The sequence below is a fragment of the Podarcis bocagei genome (genome assembly GCF_964188305.1).
Source record: "Podarcis bocagei genome assembly, chromosome: 11".
NCBI lineage: Eukaryota > Metazoa > Chordata > Lepidosauria > Squamata > Lacertidae > Podarcis > Podarcis bocagei.
The window spans coordinates 62,441,346-62,464,602 of record NC_138136.1 but is presented as its reverse complement, the minus strand read 5'-3'; the positions used below and the strand labels follow the sequence as shown (position 1 = coordinate 62,464,602).

The 23,257-nt window shown below is 47.1% G+C and overlaps 1 protein-coding gene across 1 annotated transcript; it reads left to right on the top strand.

Annotated features, from left to right (window-relative positions):
- Positions 1-5,304: 5,304 nt before the first annotated feature.
- AQP3 (aquaporin 3 (Gill blood group)) lies at positions 5,305-20,222 on the top strand. The gene is made up of 6 exons (XM_081213171.1): positions 5,305-5,512; positions 16,198-16,324; positions 16,944-17,081; positions 18,449-18,567; positions 18,698-18,915; positions 19,945-20,222. Exons 1-6 carry the CDS (start codon positions 5,405-5,407, stop codon positions 20,129-20,131), a joined length of 897 nt encoding a protein of 298 aa, XP_081069297.1. The 5' UTR covers positions 5,305-5,404; the 3' UTR covers positions 20,132-20,222.
- Positions 20,223-23,257: the final 3,035 nt, after the last annotated feature.

Genomic DNA, 23,257 nt, shown 5'->3' with positions numbered 1-23,257 from the left:
CCACATTTTCCAAAGAATTCATTTTTAAAAATGTTGAAGTGTTTGTGGTTTTACAGCGTGAGATTTCAGAGGAACTGCAGATTCAGCTGCCTTGGGAGCAGGGCTTGAATAAGAGGAGATTCGTTTGTGACCACAGCTTGGGAGAAAGGCATTCGTATTTTAAACTAATTTTTATTCGGTAGCAGGTGATGTGGTGGGAGCCGTCACTCACCTAACCTCCTATTGGTCACATGCAGGGGTCCCAGCTACATGCGGCCAGGTGGGCGAGCCCCCCCCCAATTTTCAATATTCTACAGTTGGGAGGGCCCCATTAGGCCCTCCCACAGCCAAACAGTAGAGAAAGGCCAGACTAAATGGACGCTTTTTGGGATCTGACATCCTTCTTACATTCAGGTCCTCAAGCAAGTTTACATACATGCGCAGCAGATGCGTATTAAATGTGCACGCGGGTGGCGCTGTGAGTTAAACCACAGAGCCTAGGACTTCCCGATCAGAAGGTTGACGGTTCGAATCCCCGCGACGGAGTGAGCTCCTGTTGCTCGGTCCCTGCTCCTGCCAGCCTAGCAGTTCGAAAGCACGTCAAAGTGCAAGTAGATAAATAGGTACTGCTCTGACGGGAAGGTAAACGGCGTTTCCGTGCACTGCTCTGGTTCGCCAGAAGCGGCTTAGTCATGCTGGCCACATGACCCGGAAGCTGTACGCCGGCTCCCTTGGCCAATAAAGTGAGATGAGCGCCACAACCCCAGAGTCGGCCACGACTGGACCTAATGGTCAGGGGTCCCTTTACCTTTAGATCTGCACTGCAAGGTAATGGCCTAAATTGCTTCAGGAAGAACTTTCTGAAGGCAAGAGCCTATTGACAGTGGAACAGGCTCCTTTGGAAGGTAGTGGACTCTTCTTCATGGAAGGTTTTTAAGCAGAGGTTGGGTGGCCACCTGCCATGGATGACCAGGTTGAGATTCCTGCATTGGAGTTGGGCTGGATGACGCTTCCAGCTCTCCAATTCTCTGATTTTATAGGTGCTCAGCAAAGTCAGGACCAATTTGCTGCTGCTTTGCATGTTGCTGATTTACAGTGATGAGCCACGGACGCCTTGGGCTGGATCGGGCCCTTAGTGAGTCAGAACTGGAGGCACGCAAGCACTGGATGCGTAACGGACAGCCGCCAAACTCCTCGAATGCTCGTTCTTTGCGTAATTTCATGGCTCAGTGCCACCTATGGGTCAACAGCCAAAATGAAAAAGCACACCTCTGTTGGGTAACAAAACATTCCTTCTTCTCCTGTCTTTTGCTCATCTCAACAAATCGTTTGAGACTCTCGACAGCTCTGAGAAATTCCAGCCTCAAAGAGACAAAAAGCACCACAATCCCAAACCTGAAACTGGAAGTAGACAATCTGGAAAGGGCACACACACCTCTAAGACCCATGCCAAAAGCCAACGTCCCTCCACAAGACATCACCGTGTGCTTTGCCTGATACAAAAAGAAAGTTGAAATATGGAATAACCTCAGAAACTCAACCAACCTCCGATATGGAGAAAACTCCATCCACGCCTTTCAGGATTTATCGCAAGAGACCCTAAACTGATAGAGGAAACCTACGTCCATGTATCCAATGCATAGCTGTCAACGTTTCCCATTTTTTAAGGGAAATTCCCTTATTCCGAATAGGATTCCTTGCAAGAAAAGGGAAAAGTTGACAGCTATGATCCAATGTCTTCAACAAGCAGGAATCAAGTACCGATGGGGCTTCCCCTTTCACCTCGTTGTAACAACTGACACAACACAGCACACGGCCACCGACATACCTGAAGCCCTGCAACTACTGGAGAACCTTAACCCTCCACCAGAATGGCAACCATCAGACCCACCGAATGACAACCAATATGAAAATACAGTGAACGACAGGAGAAAGAAGAAACAACAGAAATGACATGACAATGCAAACCAAGATAGTCAAGTACCACTCACAGAACAGCCCCACCAAACACACAACACAAGACCATGAACCAACCTCAGCTAAACCCACACACCACAGATTGATATGCCTGCAACATCAACTACTGCAGGTTCAGTCAAATGTGATGAAACAGCTGCTCAGTTTAGATCATCTGGTGCCAAAGTTTGAACTTCTAGCCAGAGACCATCAGAAGTCCTGCATGGGTCTTGAACCTGGAATTTTGGAAGCAGAGCCCATGTCACTAGCTCCTTGCAGCGACATGGCAGTTCCGTGGTAGATCACCTGCTTTGCTTGCCAGATGTCTCAGGTTCAGTTTCCCAGCCTCTCCAAGCAGGGATGGGAACGTCCCTTGTCTAAAACCCAGCCCTGTTGACTTGTCAGACTTGGCAGTTCCCAATGGTGAGAACATAAAAAAAAAAAGAGTTTGGATTTGATATCCCGCCTTTCACTCCCTTTAAGGAGTCTCAAAGCGGCTAACATTCTCCTTTCCCTTCCTCCCCCACAACAAACACTCTGTGAGATGAGTGAGGCTGAGAGACTTCAGAGAAGTGTGACTGGCCCAAGGTCACCCAGCAGCTGCATGTGGAGGAGCGGAGACGCAAACCTGGTTCCCCAGATTATGAGACTACCGCTCTTAACCACTACACCACACTGGCTCTCAACTAGGAGTCTGCTGCAGAGGGCCAGAGATTGCAGTTGAGGCTCTCTGTCCTCTTGTCCCAGACATATGGAAACCTGCTCCCAGCTCCGTACATGCACAGAGAAGTTCTTTATAATTAACCATTATGTTCTGGTACAGTCAAACCTCGGTTGTCGAACGTAATCCATTCCAGAAGCCTGTTCAGCTTCCAAAACATTCGACAACCAAATTGCGGCTTCCGATTGGTTGCAAAAGCTTTCTCTATTCAGCAGAAGCCGTGTCGGATGTTCAGCTTCCGAAAAATGTTTGAAAACCAGAGCATTTACTTCCGGGTTTTGGGCATTTGGGAGCCGAAGGTGTTTGGGAATTGAGGTTTGACTGTATTCAGAAGAGGCTCTGGGTCATAGTCTCGGCTTAAATGACACAGAAAATATCCAGGGGTTTAAATTTCTGTTTCCTTCCTCTCTTTTTACATTGCTGTGCAACATCTTTAGAAATGACCTGGATGAAGGAATTGAGGGGGACGCTCATCAAATTTGCAGATGACACCAAACTGGGAGGGGTAGCTAATGCCGCAGAATACAGGTTCAGGGTTCAAAATGACCTTAATGGATTGGTGAACTGGGCCGAAAATAACAAAATGAATTTCAACACTGACAAATGTGAGGTTCTACACTTAAAACCAGCTGTGCAAATATAACATGAGAAGCATCTGGCTTGCCAATAGTACATGTGGAAAGGATCTAGGGGTCTTGGTGGACCACAAGCTAAACATGAGCCAACAGTGTGACGCGGAAGCAAAAAAGCTAATGCTATTCTAGGCTGCATCAACAGAAGTATAGTGTCCAGATCAAGGGAAGGAATCGTCCCACTCTCTTCTGCCTTGGTCAGGCCACATCTGGAGTCCTGTGTCCAGTTCTGGGCACCACAAGGATGTTGACAAGCTGGAAGGTGTGCAGAGATGGGTGAGCAAGATGATCAGGGGTCTGGAAACCAAGCCTTATGAGGAATGGTTGAAGGAGATGGTACCTTGGTCAGTAATAGTACCTTGGTCAGACCTCACCTGTAGTACTGTGTCCAATTCTGGGCACCACAATTGAAGAAGGATGTTGACAAGCTGGGATGTGTCTACAATTCTATGACTCTATGATTCTTTGATTAATTTGCACCCTCGTGAATCTGGTTTGTGGTTCTGAACACTAAGGAAGATGATGCAGTCCTTTGAAAATGTGTCAGGCAGAAGGAGATATCTACCTGGAGCTACTGAGCATTTGAGCAGAACTACCTGGAGCTACTGAGCAGAACTTTTCCAAAGAACAGAGCAAACATTATTTATCTTGCCGTGGAACAGGTAATAGAATCGTATTATTGAAGACTTGGAAGGGACACAAAGGTGAGGTTACCAGATGTCCCCGTTTCCTAGGGACAGTCCCCGGATTCACAAATCAGTCCCCATACAAAATCCATTGAAGTTGAAAAGTGTCCCCAGATTCATTGAAAAAAATCTGGTAACCTTACCAGGGCCATCTAGTTCAACTCCCTGTGAGGCAGAAATCACAGCTAAGGAACCCCCAACAGCATTCTGCTGCCAAACAGCTCTGACAATCCATTTAGTCAGAATCTCCTTTCTTGCCTTTAATCCATTGCTTTGGGTCCAACCCTCGGGAGCAACAGAAAACAGGTTTGCTCCATCTTCCATATGACAGCCCTTTAGATATTCGAAGATGGCTGTCATGTCAACTATCAGTCTCCTCTTTTCCAGGCTAAACATACCCAGCTCTTTTAACCATTCCTCGTAAGGCCTGGTTTCCAGACCCTTCATCACCTTGATCTCCCTCCTCTGCACACCTTCCAGCTTGTCAATAACCTTCTTAAATTGTGGTGCCCGGAACTGGACACAGGACTCCAGGTGGGGTCTGAACAAGACAGAATAGAGCAGACACCGAGACCATATAACACTGGTCCTGAAAGACCTACATTGGCTCCCTGTACGTTTCTGACAACAATTCAAAGTGTTGGTGCTGACCTTTAAAGCCCTAAACGGCCTCAGCCCAGTATACCTGAAAGAGCGTCTCCACCCCCATCGTTCTGCCTGGACACTGAGGTCCAGCACCGAGGGCTTTCTGGCGTTTCCCTCACTGTGAGAAGCAAAGTTACAGGGAACCAGGCAGAGGGCCTTCTCGGTGGTGGCACCCGCCCTGTGGAACGCCTTCCCATCAGATGTCAAGGAAATAAACAACTACCTGACATTTAGAAGACATCTGAAGGCAGCCCTGTCTAGGGAGGTTTTTCATGTGTGACATTTTAATGTATTTTTAATCTTTGTTGGAAGCCGCCCAGAGTGGCTGGGGAAGCCCAGCCAGATGGGAGGGTACAAATAAATTATTATTATTATTATTATTATTATTATTATTATTATTATTATTACTTCCCTTGATCTGGAGGGCGCCAGGTTGGCAAACGCAGTGCCACTGGTGGAATGAGTTGAATCAGTTGGGTTGTGGTTTTAACTGCACATGAGTAATACTACTGGAGGGGGTGGAGCAGAGGAGCTAGCAAATCCGCCCACTCAGCCTTACGCTGTCAAGAAAAAAAGGAAGAAGGAGTGGGAGAAATTGCAGTTGAAGATAAGTTGGTGAGGGTGGAGTTTTTCAGGGGAGGTGTGTCCAGGATTCCTCTCCCTTTCTGCACGTTTATAAGGCGAGGCAGGTCTGCTCAAGAGCTACAGAGAGCCAAGCTTGGAGAGCTGAGAGGGACTCTTGCTCAACTTGACACAGAAAGCGGAGAAGAGACAAGGCAGAGATCATGGGACGGCAGAAGGACCTTCTCTCAGCCATCGGCTTGAGGCTGCGGATCAGGAATAGACTTATCCGTCAGGCCCTGGCTGAGTGTCTGGGAACCTTGATCCTGGTGGTAAGTAGATTTTGGAGTGGCAATGGGCTTGGGAGACAGGAGAAGTTTTGGATTTATTGTATTGCACAGATGTAAGAGTCTAGATTCATCTTCTCATAAAAGTTGTGGGATAGTTTGTTGAGTGGTGATCCTCAGAGGTTAAAAAGGGTTTGGCACAACTCTTGCCTCTGCACAATTGCTTTTAATGGGATGTTTAGTAACAGAAATTCCCCTTTCCTTGTGTCCTGGTGGAGGGGGTCTTCAGAAGCTAGGGAGGAATTGGAAATAAAACACTTTCAAAGGTCAAAATGTCTTGGAACAGGAAAGATTTTGAGTTACACAGAACGGCAGCAAACAGTCTCGCAGCGTTCTGTGTAACCTGAAAGCCTGCATGTTCACACAGCCAGCCAAACTGACTCTCCAAAAAGATAGAACTGCAGGCAGGTTTGCATTTTTTTCAATGTACCCTGTAATCTCTCCCCCCAGCGCATGAATTCACAAGCAGAATTCTACAGTTAATATTCTTAGGCGCAATGTCTCGTTTTCACAATAGCCTTGTAAGGTATGCCCTCCTCATAAAATCCCGTTTCACAGATTGAGAACTGAGTCTAAGTGACTTTGCCAACCTGGTGCCCTCCAGGGGTTTTGGACTACAACTGTAAGCAGCACAGAGTTCGAAACAACTGGAGGCCCCAAGGTTGGTAGAGGCAGTTTTAGGTGTGCACTTAAACTGTGAAAGTGGCCCCCACTTTTTGAGGGTGCCAACACCAGCAGTAGCAAGCCTTCAGTGGCAAAATTATGCTTTGCTCTGCATCGTAAGTGAAAGAACCCCAAGTGCTTGCTCAGTTCGAAAGCACATCAAAGTGCAAGTAGATAAATAGGTACCACTCTGGCAGAAAGGTAAACGGCGTTTCCGTGCGCTGCTCTGGTTCGCCAGAAGCGGCTTAGTCATGCTGGCCACATGACCTGGAAGCTGTATGCCGGCTCCCTCGACCAGTAAAGCGAGATGAGCGCTGCAACCCCAGAGTTGGTCACAACTGGACCTAATGGTCAGGGGTCCCTTTACCTTTACCTATGTAAATCTCACCTGTAACTTGCAATAGCCCAGCTTGGCTCCTTTCTCTTCCAAAATGCACGAGGCAGCTATACTGTCAGAACCTGCACCCCCCCAAAACCAAACAACCCCCCCAAAAGAATCCTAGGAAGTGTAGTTTGTTAAGGGTGCTGAGAAATGTAGCCCTGTGAAGAAATAAACTACAGATCCTTGCATTCTTGGGAGGGGGAAAGTGTGGCTTACATGTGCTTTAAATGTACGGTGTGTACATAGCCTGAAACACAGAATATATACGGGTTTGTTTTGTTTTGTTTTTTTAAAAAAACCCTCTTCTTTTAAGTTTGCCGCTGTGAAAGAGGGAAATACCAATGCAGAAACCGCTCAGCAGTTTTTCAATGCAAAGGCTCCCCAAGATTATAAGCATCTGAATCTGGAAGCTGTTGCTTAGCTGCACCCCTGTTTTAAAACCATAAAATAGTCAGAGAAGTTGCTTCCAGATGACCTGTTCCTTTAGCATTCCTCCCGATCTGCTTGCACAAAGTCTGCTGGGTAGAGAGGTGATACGGCATCAGCCGTTGAGGGAGCATTTGTTATGAAATGTTTGCAGGGAGGTTAGACATTGTTGCATTAAGTGAGCGTCATCCTGTGCCTTCCAGCGCATTTCCCTCCCTTCCCTTCCCTCGCCTCCAAAAACCTTACCTTTTTTTTTGCGGGAATTGGACGTTAATTTGCTGGCAGGTGACTGAAAACCCAGCTGGAAAGAGCGGCAGCCTGGAATTGTCTAGAGATGGGGATTCTGTGGAAATAGGTTGTCTGAAAGACCCCGATGTGTGTGGGTTGTGCGGTCAGTGCTGTTGGCTTTCCCTGTCGGGTGTGGTGGGTGTTTTCAGCTGTGTGTGTGTGTGTGTGTGTGTGTGTGTGTGTGTGTGACTTGCCATTATCGACACAAATGTTCACAATTATCATAGCCCCTGTTGACTGCTTTGCCTCTCTGCTGGGAATGTGAGATTGGTCTGAATGGGTTTTATTTTGGAAGAAGGGATAGCTGGCCTTACTTGCTGCTGGTACCTGTGATGCATAACTCATTCCAAAAGCTGGAGAGAGATTCCCAGCTATCAGGACCCTGCTATTCCCCCCCCCCCCTACATCGGCCAGCTCCCACCAGCTGCCGGGTATTATTCAGTAACAAGCCATCCTGCATAGGAATGTCTGGCCAGAAGCGCTAAGAATAAAATTATCTTCTATCTACCCCTGGGCTGAATTCCTGAAGGCCAGAGGTCTCGGGCTGTTGTAGCACAACTCGGTGGCAGAACCCCTGTCGTTTCACTGCGACCTGACTATACCTTTTCCATCTTATAGCTTCTTATTTTTCAACTCCATTGACAGCTCCCTCCTACCCCTCTCATTTTAGCCATCTGTTACCGGCTGCAATCGATTTTCATCAGGCACCAGCTCTCACCACTGTACTGCACTGTCTTGTTGGAAACCCAGCCAGATGGGCGGGGCAGAAATAATAAATTATTTATTATTATTATTATTATTATTATTATTATTATTATTATTACACCCATGCAAATTGGCCATCTTGTACATGGCAATTGACTGGATAACTTTTTTAAAAAACAAAACAAAACCCAAGCAGACAGGCCCCTGCCCCGCAAAGGTTACAATTTAAAGTTTCACAGTAATGTGAGATCAGACATGGGGAACGGAGGGACGAGAAGGATGGAAAAGGCAAGGGGTAACAAATGATTTCATGAGAAGCCTTTAAAATGGCATTAAAGAGGGAAGTCACTGTGTATAATTTCTCTACATGTATGCCCAGACTTCACAGGGAATGGGAGGAGCTGTGTGTTAAGAGATCCTTCAGAGGGCTGGGAACGAGGAAGCGTTTTCAAAGTGTTCTGAAAGGCATCTGATCTGTTCCCAAGTTCCGCTTTTGTGGCAGAATGCCAGAGAAGCCCTTATAGGATTTAACTGAGCGAAAACCAGAGCTGTAAATTTAATTGATTAGAGCGCAATCCAAACCATGTCTCCTTAGAAGTGAATCCCTTTGAATTCAACAGCGGGGCTTGCTTCCAGGTAAATGGGGTTAGGATCACAGCCTTTGTTGGTTACGTTAATCAGTTAGGAAGACCTCTCCAGGGACTGAAAAGGGACCTGGATGAATTAGCCAAAAGATTCCCCTTCATAATGTATTGTTTTAAATGTAAATATTTATTTTTAAAATTGCATTATTTTAAATGCTAGTGTTTATTAGGATGCATGAAAATGTGTGCAACTTTAATTATTGGACAGTCCAACCATAGCTGTCAACTTTTCCCCTTTTTAAAGGGAAACTCCCTTATTCTGAATAGGATTCCTCGCAAGAAAGGGGAAAAGTTGACAGCTATGAGTCCAACCCGAGGCAGTTTACTCTGAAGTAAGCCACACTCTGTTCAGTGGGGCTTCCTCCCAGGGAAGCATGCATAGGATTGCAATCTTAGACTGAAATCATAAGAGGAGGTAGCGCAACCAATGCGCCAAATGAATACAGATCCAATACAGATTTAAAAGCTGCCTTTCCTCCCACCCCCAAGTTCCCCCTCCATTTTCCTGGCTCATTCACTTCACACCCACTTTGCTCCAGGCAGTGGTGATGAGCTGTGCCATGATGGCTGGTTGTGGGCTGGGACTGGGAGCTTCTCTCACTGTTGGAGAAAACCTTCTGGGCTAAGCCAGGAGCTCCTTTCCGGCTGACCATTAGGTCCAGTCGTGGCCGACTCTGGGGTTGTGGCACTCATCTCGCTTTATTGGCCGAGGGAGCCGGCGTACAGCTTCCGGGTCATGTGGCCAGCAGGACTAAGCCGCTTCTGGCAAACCAGAGCAGCGCACGGAAACGCCGTTTACCTTCCCGCCGGAGTGGTACCTATTTATCTACTTGCACTGGTGTGCTTTCGAACTGCTAGGTTGGCAGGAGCAGGGACCGAGCAGCGGGAGCTCACCCCGTCGCAGGGATTCGAACCGCCGACCTTCTGATCAGCAAGTCCTAGGCTCTGTGGTTTAATTCACAGCGCCACCCACATCCGGAGCCTTTTATACCTTGGGCCAAAGTTCCTCCTCCTCCTCTGGGGGCTCAGCTTGGTGGGGCTGAGGAGCAGGAAGGGGGAAGAGGATGGCCGTGGGGTGTGGCGCCCTGGGCCAAGCAGGAGGCCCCCATAGCTGCTTGCCTCGAGGAGCCATCAGGCCTCAGCTGCTCTCTTTATCAGCTCCTCGCAGGCAGCAGGACCAGGCACTGAGCACACAGCCCAGGAGACGCCCTGGAAGCTCACAGCCCGAGAGCCATTTTGCAGGGGCAAAACACACCCCAGACCCATTTAGACCCATTGCACAGATGAAGGCGCAATGGGAGCAGTAAGGGAAATGTCCTGGGTGACACAAAACCAGAGCTCCCCTCAACGAGCCCCAAAAAGGGGGAGTCTAGGATTGGCAGGACGCTGGGGGAAGAGGGGCTGGAGTCTGACTTGAAAGAGGGGGGCAGTGGTTTGTGGGGAACTGGGCCAGCCAGGAGGCAAGAGTCGGAGGCAGGGGAAGCTTCAGAGCTGGAGGAAGAGGAGGAGGAAGAGGCAAGGCAAGGGCCAGGAGAGGACTGAACAGGATTATTGGGGGTAAATTATCCTTGCAATTTCCACCCAGAGACAGCAGGCAAAGGGCTTCACTCGCAGTTCGTCAATACAAAAATCTCCAAATGGATCCGAACTTCAATGCCTAAAACTCCAAGGATCTAGAGATCATGCTAAGGGTGGTCAAATTCTGTGTGACTGCCATAAAACTCAGGGAGCAAGCTGTCCTACCAAAATGATTAAGGTTTTAAATCTCAATTTTAGGTTATATTTTAGTGATCAAGATTTAATATATATTTTTAATTGCCACTATATCTGAATTGTCTTTGTTATACCCAATTGCAATTCAATGTATTCCTGTTGTGTTTATGATTTCCCTTATGTTGTAAGTGAGCCGGAACTGGTCTGTGGCCGTAATAATAAAATTCAGTTCAATTCAATACCTGGTTCTCGCTCTGGCATGGTTTGTGGGAGGCAGGGAAGCGCTGAGTGCAAAAGCACTTTGCCTGCTGGAAACCCTCCTACACCGCCATTAAGAAGCTGATGTTCTCCTCCACCACCAATGCAGAGAGACTTCTGAGTAAACGTGTAAAACTCTGTGTGTTAATCTCAACTCGGGTTTCTTAAAGTCTTAGTGAGAACTTCAGCTTTTTCTGCAGCGAGAACTTTCACTCCTGTACGCCTTAGGGAATTCCTGCTTCTCAGAAAAACGCTTCCATCAGTGCCAGGTTTAAGAAATTAATCTCAACACGCCCTGCAATCATTCGAGATCCATATCACATCTTCATTAGAGCAAAGGAAGCCTGCAAAAGCCTCCAGGTGAAACAGTCCACCCTGCGAATGCTCCAGGGATTTGCTTTCAACAGGGAAACAGCTTCCATCGGAGTGTTTTTAAATGAGTAATAATATATAAGGAGTGCGGAGCTACAGGAAGATGAACTTTAGCAGAGACTAGCAGGCTCTTAAACATCTGCACAAGAGGCAGTAACTGTTGGGCAAGGTCTCTCTACCTGGAGGGCTTGTTATCTACCTGCTGGTACACACCTATCCGGCTCGACAGGGCGGGGAAGCTGAGCACACAGAAGCCCCAATAAAATGGGACCCAAACCCCTGGAAGGAAAGAGAAAGTGGCCACTTTGAGAGTGCCATAAACTTGCAAAACAGCAGGGAGAAATGTCCTGTTGCAAAAGCCGCCTTGTTGCGTGAGGCCAAACCAGTGCGTTACACACACAACGTGCAATTTTGTCGCCTTCTGCTGTGATCTTGATCTGGATGCAACTATGCTGGATATTTGCATCAATAAGAAAGTTATAGAATCACAGATTTGTAGAGTTGGAAGGGACCCTGAGGAATCCTAGCTGAGGAACTCCTGGTAGATGGGCCATCCAGCCTCTGTTTCAAATTGAATGTTTTTTAAATGAACGCACCACCTTCCAAGCGGGTCAGTTCCACTGTCAAACGGCCCTTGCCACCAGAAGGTTCTCCTCAATGTTTAATCAAAATCTCCTTCCTTATCATTGGAATCCGTTGTTTGGGCAGCTGTGCCTGCATGGGAAGACCAGTGCAGCTCTCTGAAGGACTTGCTGTGCTGAGTTGCAACTGCATGGGTGCAGACCTTACGCATCAGTAGGACTTATGATATTGCACATCTCTGAGGGTCCTGTGCTGTGCAGCTGATCCCTAACCTCTTCTCCCCTCAAATCTTGGGGTGCTGGCCTGTTTGCATTGCCAGATGCTCTGCTTTGTTCTCTGGTGGTGAACACTATTCGCTTCTGAGCCAGATGCAGGGGTAAAGTCCAGCCTGGAAGTCGCTTCTTAATCCGCCGCTCTCTTTTCCTGCCTTTGCTAAAGTGGTCCAGATCTTTTGTAGTGACATCTGGAATAAAGTTTTTTTTAAAAGGGGGGAGAGTTCAAAGGGGGAAGGCAAACATCTGGGATTTCCCTCCCCACCAAAGCTGCTTGTCGTTAAGACAGTGATCTGAAGGTGGCTTCCTAACACAGAGGAAGTTGGAGGCAGCGATGCTTCCGAATGCCAGTTTCTCGAAACCACAAGAGGGGAAATTGAGCTCTTGGGCTTGCAGGCATCTGGTTGGCTACTGTTGGAACAGAATACAATTGGCCTGATCCAGCAGGATCCTCTCCTTATGTTCTTACGATATGATTTACCGTATTTTTTGCTCTATAAGACGCACCTAGGAAAACAAGAAAAAAAATATTCTGAATCTCAGAAGCCAGAACAGCAAGAGGGATCGCTGTGCAGTGAAAGCAGCAGCAATCCCTCTTGCTGTTCTGGCTTCTGCGCAGCCTGCATTCGCTCCATAAGACGCACACACATTTCCCCTTACTTTTTAGGAGGGGAAAAGTGAGTCATAGAGCAATAAATACGGTATCCCAGACTTGTTCACACTCATGCCATTTGGACTTTTTACTGTGGTCACAGAGAGATTGAGGCATCTCATTCAAGAGCAGAGATTTGCGTGTGCGCGCATGCACACACACACACACACACACAGAGAGAGAGAGAGAGAGAGAGAGAGAGAGAGAGAAGTTTTCTCTCCTCAATTTAGTCCCCAGATCCGATGCACTATGACAGCTTCAACCATCCTGGTGGTCTCCAGACCCTCCATCTGCCCTGATTTCCAGGGACAACCGTGGAATTACAGAAGCCATCTCTGTTTGTGATTTCATCCCCAAAAGTCCTGCTTTTCGATGTCCCTATTTGCACTGAAGAAATGTTGGCGAGGATGCTATCAGCCTCAGCCAGCCTGGACACAGGAGCGGTAATCAAATACACCCGGAGGGCACCAGGTTGGGGAAGATTGCATTGTGCAGGTGGCAGGCTTTGAAGGTTTTTCTTCCAACCCATCCTCTTCCAAAGCTTAAAGAAACTCGCAGTTGTACTCAAATCTGCTTACTTTAAAAGAAATTTTCTTTTAGCCAATCCGAAAAGGTTTGCGCTTCTGTTCACTTGCACCAAAGCCCCACCTCCTGAAATGACTTGCGCAACATAGCAGCGCAGGAAGAACACAGGAAGCTGGCTTCTTCTGAGTTGCGCCATTTAGTTCAGTATTGTCTGCACGGACTGGCAGCAGTTATCTGGGCTTTCGGGCAAGGTTTTCTCCCAGGCCTCTTTGGAGAAGCCAGGGATTAAGCCTGCGACCATCCGCATGCAAGGAAGAGGCTCTGCCACTGAACTATGGCCTTCTCCAGCTGCAACACACTGGCCACCAGCAGAGATTTGCAGAATGTGTGCTGCAGCCATCACCGGTGGCAAGCAAAGCCCTCTTGTTCCAGGGCGCCAGATTTTTAAACTTTAAGGTGAACTGATCCCCCATCTCCTCTTTGCGTGAAGGGATCTCGTCGCTAGGAGCTCAGAACCTCTGTTCCTTTAAACGTCAGCCTTTCGTGTTTTTAACTGGGTGTTTGTGACGGATTGCCTAGCTGACTGATTTTGGCAGGTTGGATTAGCATTCGCTGCTTTTTGCTGTTGTTTACGCACCGCAACAAAGGAGAGTTGTGAACAGAGGAGGCTTGGCTGTTCTCCAAAAAGAGCAGCTCTGGAGAAAGGCAAACGCAGATGGATCTGCCCCATGGGGGCGCTCTCCCTTGGACAGTCCTCCTGTCAATCACCACGGAGGGCTCACCCACACTTGCATGTGGCCCATGTTTTATTCTCTTTGTCCCAAAGGTTTTTCCTTCGCCTTGCCGCTTTCCCAGGGAAAACCCACCGTTTGCTGCTGAATCGGAACAAATGTCAATCTTCAGAAAACCCGACTGATGTCTGTGATGATTCAGCAGTAAACAGTGGGCTTTCCTGGGGGAAATGAAAAACCTCTTGCATGGGAAAGTGGAATTGTGGATGAAGGAGAGCTGTCCGTTCTCTTCCTGATGCTTTTTACGTGGAAAAACACTCTGATAAATTGTGCTCTAAATTGTGCAAATGGGTGGCACATAATCTGGGGTGCCATTTAGACTTTGCACCCCAGGCTCCATAAATCTCTGGGGCTGACCCCTACCCTGGGACAAAAGTTTCCTGTGCGCTTTTAGCATAGCTGTCAACTTTTCCCTTTTCTTGCGAGGAATCCTATTCAGAATAAGGGAATTTCCCTTAAAAAAAGGGGAAACGTTGACAGCTATGGCTCTTAGCAACATTGGGCTCAGGAGGAAATAAGTTTCAAGAAATGCGGGGTTTTGTGGCCTGTCAGTCACTCCTTTTAATCTCCATCTCTCACCTTCCACTATGTGAGGCCATTCTCTCATTCAAGGTCTCGGAGCCTCGAGATTTGACAAAAGCCTTGAGCAACTCCAACTGAGCCAGGTTTCATTGTTCAAAAGAATCCAGTTTTCCCGGAAGCTTTGAATCAGCCCCTGTTGCTGCGGTTAAGGCTGATTTGCAAAGGCTGTTTGCGCTTCATGCTTCGTCACCTTGACCTCCCTCGCAGGGAAGTTGTGACTTTGGGCGATAACATTCTTTCTGGGCTAGTCGAACATACACACTGCAAAGACTTGTGTGTGTGTGTGTGTTTGTCCTTTACTGATTCAGAGGTCATAGGACAAAGTTGAAGGACAAATAACCCTTCAGAGCTTTTTGCGTCCGACAAGGAGCAGAAAAACAGAGAGAGAGGGGGGGAGGAAACCACTTTGTCTGTTTAAGGAAGGGGAGGAACCCTAATCATAAGGGCAAACAGAGGACTAGCTTGCATAATGCACAAATAAAAGTTCTTTTCTGTAGGCATGCTGATAAACTTATCCATTATGCTGTGCATACAGCGTACTCCAAAATCACTAAAGTCCACATTCTGTGCCAAGCTAATCGAAACTGTGCAGCAGGAAATGTGGAATCCTCAGCCTGTTATGACTGAAGAAATTCAGCTGTGTTGCTTGGTTATTCTACTGTCCATCTTGAGATATTCGGATTGGAAGCTTTGCTAATGTATATGGCATGTGTGCCAATCAGATGGCCGGATCCTGTGTCTCAAATATCAGGCTGATTCCTGTGTGCCCAGTGAATATATCTTTGTTTTATACCCGGCCGTCGATTCTGTTGTCAGCAGCTGTTGAAGCCCACCTGCCATGTGGGTTGTGCGATAATGTGGCAGAATGATAATTCATTCTAAGCTGAGCTAGGCTGCAGTTCTTGGGTGTGTTTTCCCCCCTGGTGCTTTTAGTGGGGCTGAGGATGCAACATTGTCTAGCCTCCCTGAAAGTAGAGACATTAAGCAGACCTTGTCTGATTTCCCCACAAACAAGTTAAGGTGAATGCTCAATACACAAGTGTCTGGAAGTACCCTAGAATTTTTGGATTTGTGAAGATCTGCTCAGCAGATTGACACAAATGTTTTTCTACTTCTGAATTGTGATATTTTGGAGGATATTTAAATCTATAGCTCTAGATCCAACCTACAGGCTACTAATCAAAACAACAAGATCAACAATATATTTAAATCCATGTGAGAGATCAACTTCTCTTATGGCACTTTTTGTAGTGCATAGATGCAAAAAAAGGAATCTTGGTTTGGTTTTGATTTTAAATCTTCAGCCTGGCTTCATTCCAAGTTTGCAAAAGTTGTGCTAGCCAGAAAACCATCAGCTAATTCAATAGACTGTCTTGCCCCACCTGTATGTTACAGGTGGGCTGTCCTTCCTTCATCATTTTCAAAACAACACTTATAAGCATTTAAAAAAAACTAAACAAAAACAACAACTACCCAAATCCCCCAACAAAATCAGAGCCAACAATTTACATTTTGGAAAACTACTTCAGGACAGTAGGAATGAGTTAGTGACATCACTGCTTCTAGCCAATCAGTGCTGTGCACAACCAACGTCCGCTGTAAACACTCTAAACTGGGTTCTCCTAAGCTCAGTTTAGGATGGAAGGTTAGAATGTGGTTAGTGAACATCTGCAGCAGGGTCACCTCTTAGAATGCCTGAAGAATAGAAAGGGAAATCACTGGATGCCTTTCATAAAGTTAAGTTATACTTTGGTGCTGATAGAGGATGTGATCCACCAAACTGGATTTGACGAGGATTTTTTTTTCTCCTTTCAGGTGTTTGGTTGTGGTTCAGTGGCCCAGTCTGTACTCAGCGGTGGAAAAAACGGACAGTTCCTGACCATCAACCTGGCTTTTGGTTTTGCTGTGACTCTTGGAATTCTGATCGCTGGACAGATCTCTGGTATGTGCCTGAACTTTATGATAGGACACAGATTTGGCCACAGTTGACTAAGGACCTCCTATTGTGGAATTTAGGTCTGCCTGAATCTTACTGTCTGTGAGTAGGTATTCCCTGTGCCTTCCAGGAACTGAGAGCAGCACTTGAAGGCTGCAGCCATAGGCTCACTTACTTGGGAGGAAACTTCACAGGATATGGACTTAACATGAATTTATCTAATATTAAAGCAGACATGCATTTAAATTTAAGTCATGTGTGATGAGAGAACTCTTGCGCAGTAGCTTACTTTGCATAATTGAGGCAGGGGTTTAAGTGGTTTAAATTAGACATAAATTAAACTTGCTCCAGCTTTGCATTACCCTGAAACAAACTTGGCCTCTTTCCAAGAAGCAACCTTTGCGTCAAAACTTTGACACGTTTAGTCATGTCACGAGAAGGATCCCTGATCCTTGGAGGGTTGCACCACCTACGAGATGTCCCCAGTAATATGAGCAGCCTTAGAACCATAGAATTGTACAGTTGCAAGGCTCACCTAGCTCAGCTCTCTGGCGTGCAAAGCCCTCTCCATCTTATGCGTGCCTGGAAACAAAACAAGCACCCTAACCATGGCATTTTTCCACAGGTGCCCATTTGAACCCTGCTGTCACCTTCGCCATGTGTCTTATGGCCCGGGAACCTTGGCTGAAGCTGCCTATTTATTCCTTAGCACAAACCATCGGGGCATTCCTGGGAGCGGGTATCGTCTTCGGCTTGTACCATGGTAAGTGAGCAAGCGCATGGGTTGAGCATGTCTTCCCGAGCCCCTGGAACCCGCCTTTCCTTCTGACTTAGATCTGGAATGGTAATGGGGACTTGAAATTAACACAGTTCCTTCATAAGAGTTTTAGGATATGGCAGTTTAATTCAGGGCAGGAATTACCGTATTTTTCGCTCTATAAGATGCACCAGACCATAAGGCGCACCTAGTTTTTGGAGGAGGAAAACAAGAAGAAAAAAATATTCTGAATCCCAGAAGCCAGAAGAGCAAGAGGGATCGCTGCGCAATGAAAGCAATGATCTCTGTTGCTGTTCTGGCTTCTGGGATAGCTGCACAGCCTGCATTCGCTCCATAAAACGCACACACATTTCCCCTTACCTTTTAGGAGGGAATAAGTGTGTCTTATAGAGTGAAAATTACGGTATTTTGCATCATTTCTCCTCTGGTCTGGTGGGGCTCCTCTTTCCTTTGGTGGGCAGGCAAAGTGAACGGTGTTTAGTGGGGGAACAACCCTGTTTCCATAGAACCTTACAAAGCTCAACATTAGAATGAGGGAATCAAGAGCAGCTGCAGCTGAGCTGAAGGAATACACATTGAGGTCCTGTTGCCTTTAATGTTGAGACTTTGCCTAGAGTCCCCCCAGTTAGTGCACTGGGATTCAGGGATGAGGAATTTCCTGTGGTCCTGTTGCATTCCAATTCCCACTAACCCCAGCTAGCCTGACCAAGGGATGATGGGCATAGGCGCCGACTCCATGGGGCCTGAGGGGGCCCGAGCCCCCTCAAAAATTCGTTTGGGGGGGGCTCCGCCCCCCCAATAATCTCGGGCGCCCCTCCAGCAGAGCGCCACCGCCGCCCCTCCCCCAGCCCAAAATGCACAGGGTCGGGCTGCATGCCTCCTGCCCTCCCTCCCGAGCAAAAGCTCCACCCAATTTCCTTCGGAGCTGATTAATAGGCGCAGCACGCTCTCCCCTATTCGCTCACGAGGAGGCGGCGCCACTTTATCTGCATATTCATGAGCTTATTTATTATTCATGAGCTTTCCCGGCCCCCCCCCAATATTTTTTATAAGTCCGCGCCCCTGATGATGGGAGTTGTAGTCCAACAACTTCTTGGGTGTGTGTGATTTTCCTGGTTTAAACATAGATGATTCCCCCCCCCCAATAGCCAGCTTTGTTTCTTAAAAACAAATAATTTTAAAAAACCAACCCTTTGGGGGAGCACAGGATCCCCATCTATGCTGTACCCTATCTACTGATATATCCCCCCTCAAGAGTAAGAATAATCTTCTCCATATATTTATGATATAAAGAATCTGGGAATGGTGGCAAGGCTTTGATGAGATGTCTACTTTGTTTCCTTTTTTTCTAGATGCTATTTGGGACTTTGGTGGGAACCAGCTATTAGTCACCGGTGCCAACGCCACCGCAGGGATATTTGCTACTTACCCTTCGAAGCACTTGACCCCCGTCAATGGATTTTTTGACCAGGTAAGAATGGGAGGGCTTTTGTAAGGCATTCCGAGCCAAAAGAGCCCGAAGGCTGTAAGAAGTGCAACAGGGAGACATTTTGAGGCGGAGGAAAACTAGATTCTCATCTCTTCCTCCTTCTCCTTCTCAGTTCATTGGCACAGCAGCCCTGCTCGTGTGCGTCTTGGCTATTGTGGACCCCCACAACAACCCAGTCCCCAAAGGACTGGAAGCTTTCACCGTTGGCTTTGTCATCTTGGTCATTGGAACCTCCATGGGCTTCAACTCTGGATATGCCGTCAACCCGGCTCGAGACTTTGGACCCCGTCTCTTCACTGCCATTGCTGGCTGGGGCTCAGAGGTTTTCACGTAAGTTGATGTGCCTTCACAGTAGATCATGGGTGGTCCTCCAGAGGTTGCTAGACTACAACTCCCACCATCCCTGGCCTTGCCCATGGTAGCCTAGGCACGTAAGAACTGGAGGGCTGGTTCTTCATCCTTGCAGAAAACGTCATCAACAGGACTTGCGTTTGTTTTCATTTCCATTTCCATTCATGAACAGGGAGCTTGTAATAATGAACTCTGGCTTGGGAGCATCACAACTGCTATTGTTGCAAAGGCTGGTGTTTTGGAGGTGCTATCACATAAATAGCTGCCCTCCAGCAGTTTCGGACTCCAGGTCCGATCAGCCCCACCTAACATAGCCAGCAGTCAAGGATGATGGGAATTGTAGTCCACAACTTTGGGGAGGCATCTGAAGCTCAAGCACTTTCAGTGGTTTTTGGTTTTGGTTTTCTTTTTTGCTGGGACACACTGACAGCAACTGGAGACTTTTATGGGTGGCTTTTGGACTTTGATCTGCCTTCCTAAAATTTGGAGGAGCCTTTAATGATGGAAAGTTAGTATCCGAGGCTCAATATCCCTGTCAAGACATAGTCCTGGTCTATGCGCCTAGGAAGGATCTGAGGACAATTTAATTGCAAGCAATTCCTTGGCTGACCTCCTGAGAGATATTTTCGAGGTTGACACCATCCATGGAGTCTCACGTACCAGCTACCATTGTGTGAGAGGGAGGAGTTTGGGATTGCTCCATAGAGGATGGTTGAGTTAGAGTGATATTTCTTAATTTTTTGAAAACGGGGAGACATGAAGCTGAATTCCAGGTGTCCTTGGACTTCAGGTCTACTTTTAGGGGGAAAAACTGAATTACTAACAGGAGAGGCTGTCACCGGATGGGGAGTGCTTCCTGGGATGGGACAGGCAGTCTCTTCTGAGAGGAGAAATGGGCCTTGAGGCAATTTTGGATAGAATAAAGAGGAGAAGCACACAACCCGGACATGCCAGATTGGCTGACCTTCCTATCTCACCCATCCATTTCCTTGTGTTTGCCTCTCACAGGACTGGCAGGGGCTGGTGGTGGATCCCCATCGTGGCTCCTTTCCTTGGAGCCACGGCCGGCGTCCTGGTCTACCAGCTGATGATCGGTTGCCATGACGAACCGCCTCAGCACCACCTTCACCAACATGAATGCGACGAGGAGGAAGCCGTCAAGCTGTCCAAGGTGAAGCAGAGGGACAATGTTTGAGGCTCCCTGCAGAAGCGCGACCACCCCTTGGTGTGCCAATGGACTTTTTTTTGTTACAAAAACCAACCAAAAAACCAAAAAAATAATAAAATAAACAAAGGACTGATAGAACCAAAAAGAAGAGAGCAAGAAGAGAACAAGACACACAGTTAGGAATTTCTTCTCCCTACCCCCATCCCCCCCCCACTTTGCCTCTGCTTTCCCCAATTGCTACGCCACCCTTGGTTCATTTGCTTTACAAAGTATGCTGTAAGCTTGAGGATTTGGGGCCTCACTCTGGCTACACTGGGGAATAGCGTGTGTCACGGAAGTCATTAAAGCGTTAAGGCCTTCGCAGCCTGAATCCTACTTTCCCCAAGTACCAACAACTCCAAACCTCACTTTGGCAAGATGCATGCAAGCACATATTGATGTGGGAACACCTTTCTAAATAGTTTTGGGGCGACCAGGTGGGTTAGAGTTAGGAAGAGTATTATGCCATTGCTGCCTGTTCCTCCACGGGACAAATCTCTGCAGGTCTGGTGTCATCTCCTGGCTGCCCAGGTGGGGTTACAGGCCTTGCCTGGATCAATCTTTTCCTCAGAACAAGCTATAGCAGAGGAAAGATTTCACAGGCAGGAGTGATTTTGAGCTCCTTTTAGGGATGTGCACAAGAAACCACTGCCTGGAACGTCAACGGAATAAAAAAGACAAGGCATTGGGAGAACCTGAGGGAAATGTTGGTTTTCATAGGGTGCAAGATTCATTACAGAGGCTCTTTGCCGCATCAAGCTTTGTAAATATAAACATGTAACGCCTTGTTATGTTCTGTCACAGCGTCCGGGCTTTGAAAAATGTATATATATCTACAATTCTACACGCTTGAAATCAAGAAGCATAAAGGCATTTCACTCTCTTGTGGTCTTTTATTGCGATAAACACTAATTCCACCCTAGGCACTCGTTGCAGAAAATGTTGGGATAAAATGGTGCCTGGAACGGTGCTAAATTTATGGCGGTGCCAGCAGTTTCCTTGCACAGGGAGCTGAGCCGAGAGGCCACCAAATCACAATAAATAAATAACAAATTATTGTGAAAATAATAATTTTGGGGGGCCGCTGCCAAATTTTGTCCTCGCTCAGGGCACCATATTGCCAAAGTCCGCCCCCGCCAGGAACCTGGAAAGCCAGCTCATTGGTCCATCCGCCAATTGTCTTCACTGATTGGCAGCAGCTTTCCAGGACACATTCCCAGCCTTAGCTGGAGATGCCAGGATTCGAACCTGATTCCTAAGTGACTCCACTTAGCATTCATGCCTATGACACAGAGGCATTCCCCGCAGGACCCAACATGGGAGACCTTCTCAGTTTAGCAAAGCAGAGCGGTATTACCTGTTAGGTACATTTTTGGGATGCTCAGAACAGGGCTTCCTCTCACCCTAAGGCTGTTGTTTTGTTGCATGACTCCAATTTATGAGGCAACCAGGTATTGCTAAAATGTTTTCAATTGTGATTTTAAATAATGCACGGCATTCCTTGGATCGGAACATCGCCCCTCTTGCGGGGGGAATTCCTTCCTGTAGGGAAAGGTAAAAAAACATCAGGCGTGTGCTTCCCACCCAACCCGATTTGATGCATAGCTGCAGTCCGCCGTGTTGCTCCAATACAATTTGTAATGTCTACACCATTTGTAATGTATTTGCAATTTGTCTTTGTTTTTTTAATAAAAATAAATGCATATATAAATTGTCTAATTACAGTCTTCGGGGTTTCCTTTTTCAGTTGGTCAGTAATAAAAGTTGGTGGGAAATGCAAAAATAAATAAAAATTCCCAGCAGAATTTAAAACAACAACCACCCTGTGCTACTAGATCCCAGAGGTCTGGTGAGATCGACTGATCCACAGATACATTGCTGCTTTCTTAGGGTTTCCATATGTCCTCTTTTTCCAGGACACACCTTCTTTTTCGGGAGTAAAATTTCTGTCCGGGTGGATTTTTTAATTGTCTCTGGCCTTGTTTTTTGGATGAGACATAGACATAACTTGAAGACTTGCTCTCCTCTTCTCTTCTCCTACCCCCTTCAGCAATATATCACAGCTTATATAGCCTACTTATAGTAGGGGTATTTAAAATGAGAGTCATCTTAGCATCCTCATTTTTGTTCTTCAAAATATGGCAACCCTAGCTTTCATAGAACTGTAGAGTTGGAAGGGACCGCAAGGGTCATCTAGCCCAACCCCCTGCAATGCAGGAATATTTTCCCCAACGTGGGGCTCGAACCCATGACTCTGAGATTAAGAGTCTCATGCTGTACCGACTGAGCCAAAGGCTCTGATTGGAATGGGCCTGGTGAGCTTCATTTGAGAAAGCATTCCTTGGGAAAGGTGCCACCACAAAGAAGGCCCTGCCTCTGGTAGAAATCAATTCAGTTTTAGAAGCGGTTGAAGTGGGCCTCCCTCAGAGAAGGGCCAGGAGGAAGGAGGTGGCCAAACCATGGCTGTGTAAGAAACACTTTATCCATGTCTGGAGGTCCAGTGGTTCATGAGTCAGGCTGCAAGGGGATGACAATGAGATTAAATTGCACAGTGTGTCCAGGTCCTAAACCTTCTCTCAAATGTGTCTCTGTACCCAGGAGCCTTCTCTGCACAGGGTGTGGTGTTCTTGTGCATGGAAGATGCAGTCCAAGATGGGATTGTGCATTTTGTAAACAAAACAGCTCTGGGCCACTGCAAAAAAACACCCCATCGCCTCGAACCATAGGCTACTGTTGGGAGTTGGGGTACAACATTGTTCGCTGTTGTGCTCCTGCATAACTGTAATCTCACATAGCCCATGCAAAAAAGATCCCAGGCTGTTCCACCCCTTAGGCTCACAGACCAAGCCTTCTGCTTGCTGGCATTGATAAATTGCCTCTTGCCTAGGCAGGAGATTAGAAAATGGCTGTTCTCCTGGCTTCCCCACACCCCGTTGGAAATGAGTCAAGGCTTTTTTCCCTGACAAAGCTGAACTGGAATTTCAGATGCTGCATCAGTACCTTTCCCTGTTGATATTAATTATAGGAATAGTAATATTGTCATGGTTATTCTTAAATTACTCTGGTGCGTTATCCCGGGAGTGAGGACTGGGGAAAAGGACATGAGATGTTCTC